We start from the raw sequence: 18,163 nt of genomic DNA, 5'->3' as shown, positions 1-18,163 counted from the left end.
ATGAGCTGTAAATATAAGACACACAGTGCTGAATATCAAAAGCAGAGCTGTGGTGGTTAGAGAGCGAGTGCAAGCTTTGGAATGGATATAAGCAGAGATGCTAATTAGAAGAAAAAATCAGTGAAGGCAAAGGAAAACAGCTTGAAGATGCTTAATATAATTTTTCTTTGTTGTCTGACCCTTTTAGCATCAGAAAATCCTCTTCACTGGATGAAAGTAATTCTATTAGTATTTGCATGCTAGCTATCTTATTATGCTAACAGAATTCAGAGTATTCTCACTATCAGGGTAAAGTTGTACTGTTTTTGCTTTTCATAGGCAAGTCAAGGGAAACAACATTAAGCAAGTGCCTGGCTTTCACTACCAATAACAAAAAAGAAAAATATCACTCATTACCCACTTCCATTTCTTCACTCAGGAAAGCTGAACAACATTGGATGATGTTAAACTCTTTTAAAAAGTTTTTAGAGAAAGATCACTAGCATATCAGTATCAGAGGGGTAGTTGTGTTAGTCTGGATCTGTAAAAGCAGCAAAGAATCCTGTGGCACTTTATAGACTATAGACTGTGGGGAGCTCCGAGCCCTTTAAATCCCGGCTCCAGCCCGGCCGCCGGAGCTGCGGGTGGGATTTAAAGGGCTTGGAACTCCCCACTGTTGCGGGGACTGTGTTCCCTCTGTGTGCTGCCTAACAACTCCCACCTAGTGGGCCACATAAACCAGTTTAAACAGGGTCAAGAGACACAGGGAGACAAGGGGCAAGTCTACACTACAAAATTAAGTCAACCTAAATTACGTTGACGTACAGCCACGGCAGTAATTGAATCAGTTTTACACATTCACACTACGTCCTTGTGTTCGCGGTGCACATCCTCACCAGGAATGTTTGCACTGATTTAACTACCAGGGTGGGGCACTGGAGATGGTTTCCGAAAGGCAACTGCAGTAAACATAAGCAATGCAGCATCTATACTGACACTGCAGCAACCTATCTACGTTGACTAAGCGCTACACCTCTCAGCGAGACTGAATTATTAAATCGCTATAATGGGTAAGTTACATCAGTGGGAGCTACTTTTTAGTGTAGAAACTTACAGAGATGGGTTGACATAAGGCAGCTCGTGTCAGTCTAACTCTGTAGTGTAGACCAAGCCAAAGGATGTTGGGGTAGATAAAGGAATGCAGTCCCTAAAGGAGGGAGGAAGGGACAGATGGACACACAAACACACACGCCCCGCCCGGGAGCAGACTGAACCCCAGTACCAAATCTTGGAAAGTCAAGACAAGTTAGGCCTACCTAAGCACTATGACCCAATAGCAACTATGTGAGCGAAACCAGACAATCACTATACTCTTGGATGAACTCTCAAAGACAAAACACACATCACCTGTGGGTGAACTCGTCTCACAAAACGATCACTCTGTATCTGACCTATCAGTCCTCATCCTCAAAGAAAACCTGCACAACACTTTCAAAAGACGAACCTGGGAGCTTAACTTCATGATTTTGCTAGATACTAAAAATCACAGATTGAATAGACACATTGGATGTATGGCTTATTACAACAATCTAAAACTTATCAGTAATCACCCCCAGATGCTTCCCCCTCTTTCTTTTCTGTCTATTACCAGCAAGGGGTTAACGGGTCACTTTATCTTGAACGGTCCCATGAAATATGTGTTAACTACTTATGCTGAACCATCTGTTCCATCTTATATTTAGCTGTGACTTTCTGATTAAGTTTCCCAGACCTGACGAAGAACTCCCTCTAAATTTGAAAGCTTGTCTCTCTCACCAACAAAAGTTGGTTAATAAAAGATATTACTTCATTCACCTTGTCTTCCTCATATCCTTTGACAAACACAACAACACTGCATACATAAGCTTTAGGTAAGGCAATTATGCACGTAGACAGGTTTTTAAATTTAAAAAGGCTTCACTCTTGTTATGCTTTGTTCTTACTGTTGGGTTAAACTATGCTTTGTTTAAACTGTTTTATGTTGTCATGGGGTCCCCTCACTAGTAGGGTGTCTCCTCCTGGCTACTCGGGGGATTAGCTCCTTCCAGGTCCAACAGCTCCTTCTGTCACTCGTGCATGCACCCTGCTGCCCCATGCAACTCAGGGTGATCTCTCTTCATGGCTTGGGGCTCCCAGCCATTTCACTACAATGCATCACTTCTGGGGTTTTAAACTATGATCACATGACTATCCGAGAGAGTCTTCTGCTCCCCTGCCCAGTCTTTGCCAGTTCCCCCACTGGCTGGTAGGGAACCCAAGCCCACCCACTAACCCAGGTTCCAGATCGGGGATTATGTTTAGCCAACCGTGTTCCGCTTTCTCCCAGACCCTGTTGCTCTTTCCCTAGACTCCTTCCTACATCTTCTAACTCTCCTCTCTCTAAGTCAGCCAGCCCACACTCCCTCCTCCAATGGATTAACTGCAGACTACATAGCTCTGTAACTCCCAGACACACACCTGTTCTCTCAGAGGGAAACTGCAGACAACTTCCCCTGCAGCTCTTTTCTGCTGCCAGCTTCCTGGCTTTATAGCAGCCCTGCAGGTTCCTTCTCAGCTGGGTTCCATCATCAAACAGCTTCTCAAACCATATTTCTCCCTCAGGTGCAGCCTCTCAGGTTAATTCACCTAATTTACCCTGCTCTGCCTTGTGTGGGGGTGAATATCCCATCCCATATGTTACTGTGTTCACACACTGGTCACAGCTCCTGAAGGGAAGATTTGTACAGCTCAAACCATTCATGCCTGCTAAGGAATCACTGTTGGTGCACAAGGTGCACCAGTCTGAGAGGTGGGAAATTGTGCGACTCCACCCTGAGAAGTGAAGACACAGGCATGTAACACAAAGGGGGTGGGTGCAGAAAAACTAAGCAGCTTCAAAGGTGCAGATAGCCCTGAACTATGACAACTGTGTTTTGGGAAATCAGCAGATGTGGCAACTGCAAGGCTGATCTGGTTTATTTTCTTCTACTGATGCCACAATATTGTTCTAACTCATATATTAGGAATTAAGAGATGGAAAAGAACTATCAGGTCACTGTGCAATTACCCTGTCAGTGCAGGATTGTTCTACTTGCTTTGCCCAGTTTAATTTTACAGGACTCAGGTGATGGAGCTTTCACTGCAAGACTATTCCACATCTTAACAGACCACATTGGCAAGGATTTACTTCCTGACAATTGGGCACCAGTGTAAATTTCAATGCAAAACCTCTTAGTGTAAATGGGACTCAGATCCAATTTTTTTTATTGTTGTTGGGATGGCACTTATGATTGAAGACTTCACAAAATTTTACCGCAGGCAAATGAGTGAGTAAAATTTGCAAGCCTGATTAAAGGCAATAACTTTGTGTGTTATTTTATTGACATATCCAAGGCTTTCAATTAAGCAGATCATTACTTACTATTACAAGAATTAATTGTCCCAGATATCAATGCTAAAGCCTTATTCAGAGTTAAATCCTACATAGTATACACAGCTGTTAAGCTATTGATTACAGGCAGATGTCTTTTGCAGTGTAGCTGAATTCAAAGCCCAGTTGCAGGAAAAATGCCATATTCTATGTTCACAATAATTCAGTTTTAGATACTGGTAACAGAAGAGCTGTAAGATAGCAGCGATGACACAAAAGTGTAGTTATTGGGATATCTAATGATAACGTAATCTGTTATCTTTTAAAAGAAAGCTAGCTAATAAATCAATACAGAAAACTAGAGCAGCAAAACAAGGCATGGAATTATGTTATCTTAATATTAAAACAAAAAGGCTATTGTCAGTTGTTAAATTGCACCTTCACTTGCAGTGAAAGGAACAACATGAGATTAAATCAGGCTTCATAAGATTCTGATGAAGGGGACAAGAAGGCTGAAATGTTTCTGGCTTTGCAGTAAATTAATAGTTATGATAATATTAGGTCTGTTCCAAAAATGGAAAGCATTTTTAGTGAAAAATTAAGAATAAATAAATAAAATATGGGTTGGTTGGTTTGTTTGAAAATGTGGCAGGTTTTAATTTTTCATTGAAATCAAACAAAAAATTCATTTTCATTCAAAATCAAACATCTGAATTTGATTGAAACAGGAATGATCCACCCCTCTTCCCATTTTTGGTTCAATACTAGAAAAGGGGACAAAAGGGAGAAAACCCACAAAATCCAGATTACTTTTTGTTTTGACCAATTCTAAAAACACAAAAACATTTTCAAGCAGAAAGTGGCATGCTTGCCTCAGTTCCTGGAGGAAAAACATGAGTAAATAGATTTCATTACTATTTGTGAAGAGATTATATGCTCTGTTAAGTATGAAGAGGTTTTTCTGCTTATTCAAACACTAAATGCACTAATTCAAAATATTCAAGTGTTGTTCTACTCTGAAAAATGTCTCTAAACACAGTGTCATGGTCTCTCAATAATTTCCATAACAAAGCTGCTCTACCTATAAGTAAAAATCCATTCCCTCCACACCCCTGCCCCCAACTACCAGCCCTGCAAACTCAACCTCATTTTTTCCTTTTTTGTGCAACAACACCATCAATACATGTCCTGCTGGCTAAATTATACCCTTTGTTACATCTGTGCATCCCCATTGCACAGGTTTAACCAAATGGGATTTAACTAAACATGTCTGTGAATGATGCACAATAATAAGCAGAAATCCAGCTCATCCATCTGTTTTAACACTACCTGGGCTAACCAGGCTCAAAAGCAGTAAGATGCTTTTTCTATCACAAAAGTCAGTAGATATGACTGAATAAACACAAGTGTATATCACATTAGCCCCACTAGTTTATGTCAACTGAAGATCTGACCCAAGGAATATTTCTGTTGAGTAAGAAGGCATAATTTTTACTAGGTCATTTATCTCAATGAAACCTCACTTTAAGGTCATGAGGTAAAATCACAGAAGTAGAGAAATTTACAGGCAAAGGGACAATATCATCAAAGTTTAAGACCAAAAATCTGACTTGTGCTAAATATCTAGATTTAGACCAAGATTTTCAAGAGGGGGTAATGACACCTTCAAATCTGTAAAGCACTTCTTGATCCTCAGATAAAATATGCTACAGAAGACCAAACTAATATTATTGTTACTTAAGGCTGACATTCTCAGAGGCGAGCAATAATTCTGAGTGTCTTGATTTTTTGGATGCTTTAAAGAGGTCCAATTTTCAGAAGTGCTGAGTATCCACCTGCTAAAAATCCTTTAAGATGTCTCAAATTGGGCACACACAAAAAAATCCAGCACCCAAAAGTGAGAGTCATTTTTGAAAATGTTGCCCTTCAGAAATATTATTTTCCTCCACTGTAGCACATTTAAGCTGAGGGTCTTCGAGTGCTTAACAAATATTAATAAATGATAGCCCTGTGAGATAGGTAAGCATTGCTATCCCATTTTTACAGACAAGAAAATTAAGAGACTGAGGCCAAGTGATTGGACAAGATCAGACAGGCGTGGAGACTCTAGGAATAGAATTCTTATCAGCTGTGGCTCTCAGGCTCAAAGGTTTGTGCCTTAACCAGAAAACTATTCTTCCCCCACTTTTGTCACATCCCTGTCATACTTAGCCAGGCTGTCTGAGAAGGGGTAAGGAGATGCCAAGCAGCGGACAGAAGGAGAGATAGATACTCAATGTCCCAGCATAAGACGCTGAGGGTGGAGAGAAACCCAACAGATGGAGGAAGTAATGACTAGTGGGAGATTGGATGGATCTGTGGTGGGGAGGATGTTTGGTAAGTGATGGATCTGTGGGTGGGTGTGGAGACAGGTAGGTATGCGATGTGAATGTGTGCGTGCATGTGTCTGGAGAAGTTTAGTAGCAGACAGTAAGAGAAGGTTGTGGCAAGTAGTGGAGAAAGGGAAGGAAGGGACAGTGGAAAGAGAAAGGAGGGAGAGATCATTTGGAAAAGAGAATAAAGGAAAAGTTGGGGATAGGAAGAAAGCAGGGCTTTAAAAAAGGAAAGAGAAAGGAAACTAAAAGCACAGGAAGCTAAAATTATTTATGATCAAAGTTTAATTCCAAATTAAATAAGCGGAAGCAAGCAAACAGTGATGGATTTTAGATGCAAATCTAAATTTTCAGCTTGGAAAAGAGGGAACTAAAGGGAGGATATGGTATAGGTCTATAAAATGATGAATGGCATGGAGAAATAAATAAGGAAGTGTTATTTACTCCTTCATTCCACAAGAATCAGGGATCATCCACTGAAATTAATAGGCAGCAAGTTTAAAACTAACAGAAGGAAATAAATTCTTCACACAATGCACAGTCAACCTGTGGAACTTGTTGCCAGGAGATGTTGTGAAGGGCAAAACTATAAAGGGGATCAAAAAAGAATTTGATAAGTTCACGGAGGATAGGTGATCAGTGGCTATTAGCCAAGATGCTTTGGGTGTCCCTAGCCTCTGCAGCCAGAAGCTGGGAGTGGACAGTAGGGGTCAATATTTGCCAGTTTGGTCATTCCCTCTGAAGCAAAAGACATTAGCCCCTGTCAGAAGACAGATAGTGGGTCAGATAGGCCATTGGTCTGACTCAGTACAGCCATTATTATGTTCTTATCTACAAAATGTGACCGTAATTCCTCTCTCATATATCAGTATGCTTGTGTATAACACTGGATACAATACTCAGTTCTAGTACAATTTAAAGGAACTATGAATAAATTTTGCAGGCTGCACAAAAGACATTGACTTGGCTATTTGCACCTGCTAGACGAGCCCTACACTTTTGCATGCGTTAGGTGTCACACGAGCTGGACTGAACCCAGGGATTTCCTTCTTCAGGAGATTCTCTGTTCTGATCACAGTGCAGGATGGAACTGCAACTTCTCAGTTGTGCTGCTTTGCTTCTTCTTAGGAGCACGACACTTGCTAAACAAAATTAGAATTGTCAAACACTTCCAAGGAAAAGTTTATGAGCCAGACTGAGATACTCAGGGACTGGATTCACTAACAAAGACAAGAAGGTAGGAGGAATTTAAGGTCCTGATCCAAACACCATTAAAGCCAATAGACAGAGTCCTCCTATCTTCAATGGACTTTGAAGTAGAACTTAAAAATACTTTAAATATTGTATTATTATTTTTTATGTAATCTCTGTTCAGGCTGAAATGGAGATGACAATTTTTTCTCACTGACTAGGGAGACATACTATTTTTCAGTGTTATCTTTCAAAGCTACTTGTTTTAAAAGTGGTAACACTAATATTTTACTCCTCCTGAGATAGTCACTTCAATGTATTTATATAAGGCCTATACAGAAGGAAAAAAAATATTAGGGGAAATTCTCAGCCTTGGCTCAACGTGCCCTCCCTTTTTGTGCATACAATTTTGCATGTGCAAATAACCGAGGTTGCTATTGATTTAATGTAGATAACTGACTACCAGGTTGCATATTCACCTCAGGTATCTACATGACATTCATCACTCCTGCTTTTATTGTCAAGCTCAGAAGGGAAGGCAGGCTTTTGATAACCTGTCCCTTTATATCTTGACATAAAAGATGACTGAGAAAGTAAGAGTGTGCTGACAACTACTGCTGAAGAGAGAAGGTACCTACCCTTCCTGACTTGAGAAGTACTGATACACGCCTATTATGCCATTGGGGGATTTGTTTTGCTTGAGCATACTTGGAAAAAAAAAACCCACCTGCACTGCTGTAGGTACAGATATACTATATTATAGCAAACCCCCAGGCATTAGCCATATATACACTCAACAATAATGCCTATGGGCCGTTTTACACATCTGCAACAAAGCAAAAGCTCCATAATGTACACACACACAAAAGAGTAAACAACGTACTCCACCCAAGAAGTGGAGCCACGCTCCATCCCAGCGAGTAGAGCCAGACAATAACAATGATCTGCGATGTGTGTTTCTTGGAAGTCCACCGCATGGATTGCAGAGGCTGAGTGATCACAAGGTATCGATCAATGGAAATAGCTAATAAAGTCATCATTGAGGTTATTCCAAAGAGCGCCCCGCAAAACGCATACAGGTCACAACCTAAACAAAAAAGTGGAACGCAAGATTTTTAGTTTTCTAAACAAATGTAGAACTGTCTCTTACAGCCTGATGCAATCAACTTCCTATTTGTGATCATGCTGTTCTTGACTCAAGACACTTCTCTTGTCATAGGAATTTATACAGCCTTCCTGCATCAGTAGTTTATTTTTGTTTAATGGGGCAAATATAAAATTAATATAAAAGTAAGCAGGAAAAATGTCCGACCCTCTACTGTAGGCTATGACTGAGAATCATTTGTCAGTGGAAAACTGCCTCAACAAAAATCCAATACAATTAAAGTTACATTTTCCTGGAATGCTGCCCAATATAATGACCTTAACTATACTGAAACAGACATTTGTGTCCTAGAGACAAAAGGATATATCAAAAAATGAACATTGTTTTATGCAGTGTTGTTGTAGCCGTGTTGATCCCAGGATATTAGAGAGACAAGATGGGTGAGGTTCTCTCTTTTATTGGACAAACTTCTATTGGTGAGAGAGAGAAGCTTTTGAGCTACACAGAGCTCTTCTTCAGGTCTGGGAAACTTTACTCAGAGGCTAAATCTACACTGCAATTAAAAACCCATGGCTGGCCCAAGCCAGTTGATTCAGGCTCACAGTTGAGGAGCAGGGCTGTTTAACTGTGGTGTAGATTTTTGGATTCGGGCTACACCCCAAGCTTTGGCACCCTCCCACCTTGCATGGTTGTACAGACTGGGCTCCAGTCTGAGCTTCCACATTGCAGTTCAACAGCCCTTCAGCCTGAGACTCGTGAGCCCCAGTCAGCTGGCACAGGCCAGCTGTGGGTTTTTAACTGCACTGTAGACATACCCAGAGTGTCACTGTTAAATACTAAATACCAGGTGGAACAGATTGTTTAGCATAAGTAGTTAATGCCTATTTCAAGGGACCATTTAAGGTGAAGTGGCCAGTTAACACCTCTCCAGTCCAGGGGGAAAGGGCCACCCAAATACCCTGAGAGAACCTACTTCAATACAGAAATAAAACCCCTCCGACTGCCACCCCACATTGGAATCCATGGGGGATATCAGCAACAATTAAAACCCATACTCAATGAGGACCACATTGTGAAAGAAAGGAAATCAGGATGAACCCCCTCTTCAAACAACCCTCCAACCTCTCCAAGCTCATCATCAGAAGCAAGCTCCCCATACACCAGGACCACACCAACTTATAGTGGCACCAGACCTTGCCAGAACAAAAAATGCAAAACTTATAGACCAGTGGTGGGCAACCTCCAGCCCATCAGAGTAATCTGATTGCGGGCCACGAGACATTTTGTTGACATTGACCTTCTGCGGGCATGGCCCCGCACAGCTCCCATTAGCAGCGGTTCACTGTTCCCAGTGAGTAGGAGCGGCGGGAAGCGGTGGCCAGCACTTCCCTGTGACCCACAGCACCCATTGGCCGGGAACGGCAAACCACACTGGGAGCTGTGAGGTCCATGCCTGTGGATGGTCAACATCAGCAAAATGTCTCGCGGCCCGCAATCAGATTACTTTGATGGGCCGCATGCAGGCCGCAGGCTGCCCACCACTGCTATAGACTTATCTTCACTGCTATGATGATCAACACTCCTCACAACACACCTTTCAAGATCCATGGGTCCAACACATGCCTATCACAACATATGGTTGGCCTCATCCAATGTATTAAATGCCCCAGTAACAACTAGGTGGGTGAAATGAGAATCACTATGCTTGTCAATGAATTCACATAGGAAAATGATAAAAGACAAAAAATGCCATATCACCTTTCACTTTTTACAAAATGATTGCTCTGTATCTGACTTCACAGCCCTCATCCTCAAAGGAAAAAGAGACACCTTCAGAAGGAGAGCCTGGGAGCTTAAATTCATAACTCTGCTAGACACTAACAGTCATGGACTGAACACAGACACTGGATTTATGCTCATTTCAACAATCTGTAAACCACTTAATCCTACGCAGTGGTGCTGGAATTCTTTTAGTAGTGGGCCCTGTCCTCCCCCGACCTCCAGGCTGGGGCTGGGAGCAGGGACGTGTCTCCAGGAGAGGGGGACCCAGACAGGGGTCAGGGGGCTGAAGATGGGGCCACAGCTGGGGGAAGGATGGGAGCAGGGTCAGGAGCGGAGCCCCAGACCAGCAACCAGGACCTGCGTGGGGGCAGCAACTGGGAGCTCCAAGAAGGAGCCTGCGTAAAACCTTGGGTGCTGCAGCACCCTCTGCACCTCTAAGTTCCCATGCCCTCCAACCCAGACTCTTTCCCCAATTCCTTCCCCATATGACTGGAGAGGGATTAATGGGCATGTCACCTTTAATGTTCCCTTGAAATATGTCTTAACTACTCATGCTAACAATTCATTCCATCTTGCATTTCACCGTGACAAGCTAGTACCTTTCCCAGACCCGAAGAAGAGCTCTGTGTAACTTGAAAGCTTGTCTCTCTCACCAGCAACAGTGGTCTAATAAAACTTCACCCACATTGTGTATCTAACTTTGTTTTATATGAATGAAAAATGCAGAGGTGCTTTTGACTCCATGCCATTTTAAAAGCCTATATGGAAAACACAGCCACTTTTCCTATGAAATATGGTACACAATGTTATTTTAAGTTACAATTTTCACTTTGAGTCAGAATGATTTTTCTTTTGTATATTCTCTAAAAGACAAAGACAGAGTTGCAATTTGAATAATTTGACCTGGAAATCAGTGTCAAATAGTTGTTTCTTAGGATTGTCTGTGACATCGTGTCATCACACATGATGGTACACTAGAGAAACATGATGGTATGCTAGAGACAGCACATAATTCAAAATGACACAGTTGACACCAAAAGTAATCAAGTCAATGTCAGGAGCATGGAGTTAATGGACGAAATCCTTCTTGCCTCACTCATGCAAACTGTCCCATTTATGATCATGGGATGACCTGCGTAAGCATGGCAGGCAGGATTTGTCTAGCGAAGTGGGAGAGACAAACAATACTGTGAGCCCAATGAATACATCTCCTCTGCTGGTACTAAATAGGTTGTTTCAGGACCTGATTCACCACTGTGCTGCTACAGTTTTATGCTGATTTAATTCTACTGCTATCAATGGAGTTATGCCAGCCTAAAAGCAAAACTAACACAATTGTGAATCAGGCCTTTAATCGGAGCTTGCAATATTTTCAAAAGAACTACAATTTAGATGTCACATGTTCCTTGTTTTGGGGAAGAGAGAAACAGCTAAGACCATCATTTGGCTCTCTTATTCAGTGATTCTTTTTACTGATTGAATGCTCCCAGAGGCCTCGCACTGGGTACCGGGTATACATTTCTAAACAAATAAATACATAATTCACTGACAATCAAGAAAAAGAAAAAACTCTATATATGCCTTAACAAAACTATCCTACCTATTATTCTACCCATCATCAAGCATGGTAACTGGCCTCATATGCTAAGTGGTCATGTGATCACTATGGTGTTGTTCTTGAATCCAAAGGTTTGATTCCTTTCATTCAAAGAACTGGAAGGGGAAGGAACCAAACCTATAAAAGACAAGAGGGTCGGAATTCAGTGACTTTGCGCCAGTCCTGTTGGTTGATGATGTCAAGACTCTGGCTTGTGCCTCAAGAGTCTTGATGCTGCTGCCTCCATGCCACACACTGGTGGCTAAGATAGGTTCCCATGCAGAGGGATATATGAAGTAGTATTGAAAAGTACCTATTTCTCCAAGTATCCACTCTTTGCGCAAACTGTTGATAAAGCAAATGGGGGCCTGAGAAGCAGACATCAGGAAGTCACTCACAGCCAAATTCATTATAAAGTAGTTTGGCGGTGTCCTCAGCTTCTTGTTGCTTAAATATAATAAAACAAATAAAATGAATAAATAAATGCAAGCCAGACAGTTAAGTTTGTTTTTACTGTTTCCTTACTCAAAGAATCTGACACTTTCTAGGTTACAGTTTTATGCTTCATTCATCAATCCATTACCACAGCTATGGATGTCAGGATTTTGGAATAATGACTACGGGAAGAGGAAAGGATCTATTTTTCAACATTTTATCAATAAATGTAGAAATATATTGAACATACTCATACTTACCAAACTCCCTTTTAACAGAGTAGGAGAGAACTCTAAATTTCCTGAGAAACATGTTATTGCTCAATAGAGACAGATCTTGACGTGCTGAGCACGCTCAGCTGCCATTGACACCAGTAAGTGTTGAGAGTGCTCACCATTTCACAGAGTCAGACCCTAACAGAGAGTACAGTGTCAAAGGCTGCACGCAGGTGATCACTGAATTTTTAACAGCTGCTGTGCTGGTTCAGTCAGTCTCTGTATTAGCAGGACCGAACTCACTTTTTTTCCAAGTGATTTTTGATAACCTGAGCTTCAAAGGAGACATACAAGACCAAACGACATTTTATTCACTTGGAGTCTCACATTAAAGAGCTCTTTATAAGAAGTAAAACTATAGACTACATATTTATAATTAAAACAGTAACTGGTGTGTAAAGAGACAAAGTACCACAAGGTACAATTACATATTTTCATTTCTTCCAACTAGCACTGTAGTATTTATAACATTTGCCTTACTTGTATGCCAAATTTCTGCCTGGGAGAATTGTTACATCTCAGTTATAAATCCTTGAAGATATACACACAAAATGGAAATGCTGAGACATTTTAACTGCTTCAATGCCACCAAATATAACGGGTACATGTGGCAAAATACATTCTCAGCACTGCTCTGTGTACCTACCGTAATGATCACAGACGGGTTAATATTGCAATAGAATATCTTTATGATTGTCTTCAACAAAGAAGCTGAAGCAATTTATAACTACAGCAGCTCCTTGTATTTGACCCCTCCATTATAAAGAAGTTCGTATTCAATGCTGATTCTACTCTCCCTTGGCTTCTAAAATCATTTAACTGGAAAGTGACTGTAAAAGTGGCACTGTGGAGCTTTCATCTCAATGATTTTCTGTGTAGTTTTGCATTTGAAAATTCATTCAAATTTAAGGCACATGCCAGAAGTGGCACTCAGCTTCCCTAAAGCAGTGACTTGTATAGAAAAGCCTGACCAAGGTGTGACCTGCATTTTCTGCCTACTGTAAATACTGCAGTCTCCTCTCTCTCTCTCTCTCCACTCAATCTTTGTCGAAAATGTTAGCTGTGTCAAATGGATCCACCCTTCAGCTATCAGAAGGTGCTTCAAAGAAGCCATATATACTAACTGGATACAAGCATCAAGTCTGCAATAATCGGCTGTGCTGTTTTCACACACTGTCATGCTCTGGCCCAGAGACTGACTTCTGAGACAGACCTTAAGCTATGATCTCCCAAGGGTGGCATGTGATTCTGTACTATAAAGCCTACAAATGCCATTCTATATTAAAGTTGGAGTCTGACTGGCTCAAGGGTCTGGTAAAGAGATATGGAACCTTTCACTTCTGCATTAGGTCACTGGGTTGAATTTATTCCTCTTGGTAAGACCAAAAGTCGTCATCCACTGATCAAGAGTCAGTGGGCTACATAAAAATTAGTGGTTTCAGCTCATGTAGAAAACAGCACTATTACTGGGACCCTGGATGGCAAAGACATGGAGACTAACTACCACATCCTCTCAATTCTGTGGGTGATCCACTCAGAACAGGATTGAAGTCACTGTGGAGAGATGCTCTCAGTACTGTGATTTCTATTGTATCAGTCATGTGGACAAATAGAAGGCTTCTCTTTCTAGAATTTGAATTCAGCCCCTTTCATAGGATTAAGAATATAAAAAGAGGTGACATCACATGTCTATCAGATATAAGGAGTACGCAGTATTTTTTTTATTTTTGGTCTCAGAATCCATCTGCAATAATTCTTAGTATTTCAGGATTACATCCAAAGGATGCACATATATATATAAAAACAGCCAATCCTGACTGTGCATACTATTAGAAGGGATGTAACAAGATACACTTAAAGAAAAAGTCACAGCTGAATCACAGACTACATGTTAATTTTTCGGTCTTGAACAAGTTTAAAAAGCAACCCGTAAAACTCCATTGATATTTTTCCAATAGGATGTCATCCTTGGTATGTCTTTAGTAAAGCAAGAGAACCTATTTCAGCCAGTCCATCAGCAGCCTTGTATGTCTCCAGTAAAGCTCAAGAATGTTCACTGATTGGAATTAGTAGCTGGAAAGTCCTTTTCTGACACTAGAAAGCTAAAACATGAAAGCAGAATATGCTGATGCCAAGTACGCTGTTACCAATGGTACGAAATCAAAGATGATGGCACCTGAAGGTTTCAGAATGGAAGAATTTACAGACACTTTCATTTTTTCATGACCAGGAGGAATCATTGCCCAGACTGATAATAAAAAGTTCTTAGCTGTAAGAAAAAACACTGACCTAACATGGGATTAAACAAAAATAGAAAACAAATTTAATGTTGAAAGTCTCTCAAGTGGTCTGTGAAAAACTTTACATTATTTATTTTAGCTATGCACCCTTTAGTGCTCGGATCTCATGGTGATGGGTTCAGTATAAGTAATTAATTAATATAGGTTTCCCCCAAAAACCTTTAGATGGTAAACCCTTCAAATCAGAGCTGGCCTGTTTTCTGTTTGTACAGTACCTGGCTTTTGATGACTACCAAAGGATAGTATCAGAGAGGTAGCTGTGTTAGTCTGGATCTGTAAAAGCAGCAAAGAATCCTGTGGCACCTTATAGACTAACAGATGTTTTGGAGCATGAGCTTTCGTAGGTGAATACCCACTTGCATGCATACATCCGATGAAGTGGGTATTCATCCACAAAAGCTCATGCTTCAAAACATCTGTTAGTCTATAAGATGCCACAGGACTCTTTGCTGCTTTTACCAAAGGATAAATACTTACTGTCAATCTAATTTAATTTTCTTTTTAAAAAAAAGGAAGTAAAAACTGAGACATAAATCACTCCTGAGTAATAATGTTAACTTTTGTATGGTTCCAATTAGGTTTGGAAACTCACAACCTGCTGCAGTGAATCGATTGTAGGGGGGGGCAGAGTTCGGACCTTTGCTGTTGCTATTGTTTCCTGGAGACAGTTTTCTCCATGTCTGATTGAACAGGGCAACAGAACTATGCCTGATGACGCACAGCAGGTTTTATTATGGAAACTGGGAAAAAAAAACATTTTAAATGAAAGCAGAACACTGCAGAATGCAGCAAAAAGTGTGAAATTGCTAGAACTGCAGTTTTCACAAAACCAAAACTTTCTTCTGTTCCTAATGTTAAGCACTGCCATGTTAAAAAAGCTATTTTTAAAAGAAAAACTTGCATTTTCTAGTTTACTTATAATATATCTAATGAGCATGCTCAGAAGTGACTTTCCAAGAGCATATAGTAATATTATCTAACCAATTTTTTTTCAAACTCACTGGCTGATGGAGCAGTATTAACACGCCAAGTCTCAAAGTTGAGCCATTTTTATACGAAGGGCAAAATAGTAAGTGTTGCAATAATAGTTTGCTGTGGGAAAAGTGTAGCCACATCAGTCTGGCTGGCATAATTTAGACAGCCAGGGCCGGATTTACACCTTACGTGCCCCTAGGAACACCATCTTCAGTGCCCCCCTCACCTACAGCTGACCCTGCACCAATATGAACGCGAAACGTATTGCGTATTCATGCCGGCCACAATATACTGGCCCATTTCCTTCCTGCAGCAGCCTCTCAAAGCAGTGCTGCCCGCTCCTAGCCCCCCGTCTGCTGGCGGAGCAGTCCCAGGGAAGCAGGAGCAGCCAGGGCACAGCCTTCCTGGGAAGGCATGAGAACCTCTGCTACACATGGCATTCCCATCCTGAGCCAGGGCACAGCCCGCCCACCCTAGGCAAGGTGCGAAGGGGGGGACTGTACCTCTTCCAATGGTGAGCAGTTCCTGAGCGTCTTCTGTCCCTCCCACAGCCCAGCATGGCAGCCATGCTCTGGCTCTGCCCATGCAAGTGAATGGGGTGCCAGCCACACCCCTCCCTGTCCTTCCCAGACACAGGGCAGAGGCAGCTGAGATTGGGAAGTGGCTGGGATGCTCCAAGCACTTGCAGCAGCCACCCCTCCTGGCCATGGCTCATAGTGCCCCCATGTGGGCTGACTCAGATGCTCACCCTGCTCCAGCCCCACATGCTAGGCAGCCACCAACCTGTGCCAGGAGATCACTTTTAACTTTTAGGCATCCCTACTGAGCCTAATTGGAAATTCGGCCCTGCAGACAGCTCACTGTGAGCAAAAGAGATGATGAAGCCCTCAGATCTTAGATGGGAAGGTATAAAAGCAGCAAGTGCTGGCTCCACACCGCGCTCTGCTTGTCTCTCCTGATGAAAACTTTCTCATAGGTGTGAGGCTCTTGGCATGGGATGGGATGACCACTTCCCTGTGCCATTCTTCTCCACTAAACCAGCCCTCCCAGATGGGTGTGAAAACACACACCCGAGTGACATACATTTTGCTGGCCTAAACGCTGATGTACACATCGCTATGTCAGTGGGAGATGCTCTCCTGCTGACATAGTTACCGCTGCTTGTTGAGCTGGTTATTATGTCGACGGGAGAGCTCACCCTGCTTCACATTGTCATGAGCCATCAATGTATAAATACTGTCTGCCTGCAGGCATGGAGAGCATTGATGGCATAGCCTTATTTCATGTACCTGGGCGCTTCCTGGATCCAATTTCCCTTCCCCTCCCCCAGCACCTTCGGGTGACTGTCTGAGGCAGTCTTGACAGTATCTTTTACATATTCTTGGGTGGTAGAGGGTGAAGGGAGTCAGGGAGAGCGAGAGAGAGAATATAATGGTGCAATTAAGCATTTCTTCAAATCTGTAAGTTTAGTCCATCACGAAACAAGTCCCATGTGTTTATTTTCTCATAGTTTTGAATTACTCAAAGAAAAAAGTACTTACAGTGATGCTCCTAGTGATGTACATGGCCTTTTCTGCATTTTACATCAATAAATATGTGCAGAGAAGAAACTGATTCAGACTGTTCTCCCTCACACATAACACACACACTCTTCTGTACAAGCTCAAGTCATTGGGCTTGCTGAATCAACCATGTCTGGAACTGAATTTCTATACCTGTAAAATGCATAGAGAACTAAAAGGTTTCCTATAACTCCAATAGATCCAATTATAAGAATACAGGTTCCAATAATGTAAAGGATATGATCAGGAACTTCTGCTTTTGTCACAGTATGGTGATGAATTCCCATATCCAGGATCTGGAAAGAAAAGCAAAGGAAAAATGAAAAAGTTACCAAAATCAGTGCTTTTAATCAAGGGGACAATTTGTCTATACACTATGTATTCCTAAACACATGCTACAAATTAAAGCCAGATTCTTACATACCTTACTTTTGTAGGGCCGTGTAGAAAATTTGGCCTTGCCAGTGATAACACTATATTCGTACTATGTAAACAGAGCACTTCATTCTCCAAGCCTCTCTATCTAGCACCTTTCACAACAGCATACACAAGTGTAAGGAAAAAATGAACTACTGGATTATGTGAGAGATTGCAAGAACAGTCTCACATTTAAGATAAGAAGCAGGTGCTAAATATATCTAGATACTTACTTTTTTGCTGGGGGACATGTGGATAAAGTGAAAGAATATGGAATTTAAAGGAGAATTCCTAATAAAATCCTCTTATTTACATTATTTAATATTTATGTCAAGTGCCACGATGCTTGCAAATCACTACCTATCTGGATGGCAAGCTGAGGCCTCTACTTGTCTGTGAAGCTTTGTAACCTCATCCTCTCAACATCTCCTTCCCCATCCCCTTTATCTGTTTTGTCTCCTGTTTGACTGCAGATTGCAAGTGTTTTGAGGGAGGAACTGTCTTTTTTGTATGTGCCTGTACAGTGGGGTCATGGTCTTTAACTAGTATTCCTAGATGCTACCATGATACAAATAATAGATTTATACATGTGCATGTTGCTTTAAAGAGGGAATTGAACGTACTGTACCTGCCCAAAAGGAACTACCAAAAATAAATGCATACAATCTTTTTTAAAATTCTTCAGGTCACCTGTTAACGGAGTTAAATTTCCATCATAATCCTGAATGACCTTTTTTGGGTTAAATAATACAGATTTCAATAAGAGGAAAACATTTTAAAAAATG

At 41.4% G+C, this 18,163-nt stretch overlaps 1 protein-coding gene across 1 annotated transcript in view; it reads right to left on the bottom strand.

Moving 5' to 3' along the window:
* The window catches only part of LOC127047363 (melanopsin-like), a 56,444-nt gene extending 38,815 nt beyond the window's left edge, over positions 1–17,629 (bottom strand). Inside the window, exons 1-4 of the mRNA XM_050945482.1 lie at positions 17,612–17,629; positions 17,115–17,257; positions 11,728–11,861; positions 7,814–8,017 (exon numbers count right to left, since the gene is read on the bottom strand). Of these exons, the coding sequence (XP_050801439.1) occupies positions 7,814–8,017; positions 11,728–11,861; positions 17,115–17,257; positions 17,612–17,629 (499 nt within the window). The remainder of the gene's footprint in view (positions 1–7,813; positions 8,018–11,727; positions 11,862–17,114; positions 17,258–17,611) is intronic.
* Between the last annotated feature and the right edge of the window lie 534 nt (positions 17,630–18,163).

The sequence above is a fragment of the Gopherus flavomarginatus genome, chromosome 3, assembly GCF_025201925.1.
Source record: "Gopherus flavomarginatus isolate rGopFla2 chromosome 3, rGopFla2.mat.asm, whole genome shotgun sequence".
Lineage (NCBI taxonomy): Eukaryota > Metazoa > Chordata > Testudines > Testudinidae > Gopherus > Gopherus flavomarginatus.
Note: the sequence above shows the minus strand (reverse complement) of the source record. Positions and strands in the feature narration are given on the sequence as shown.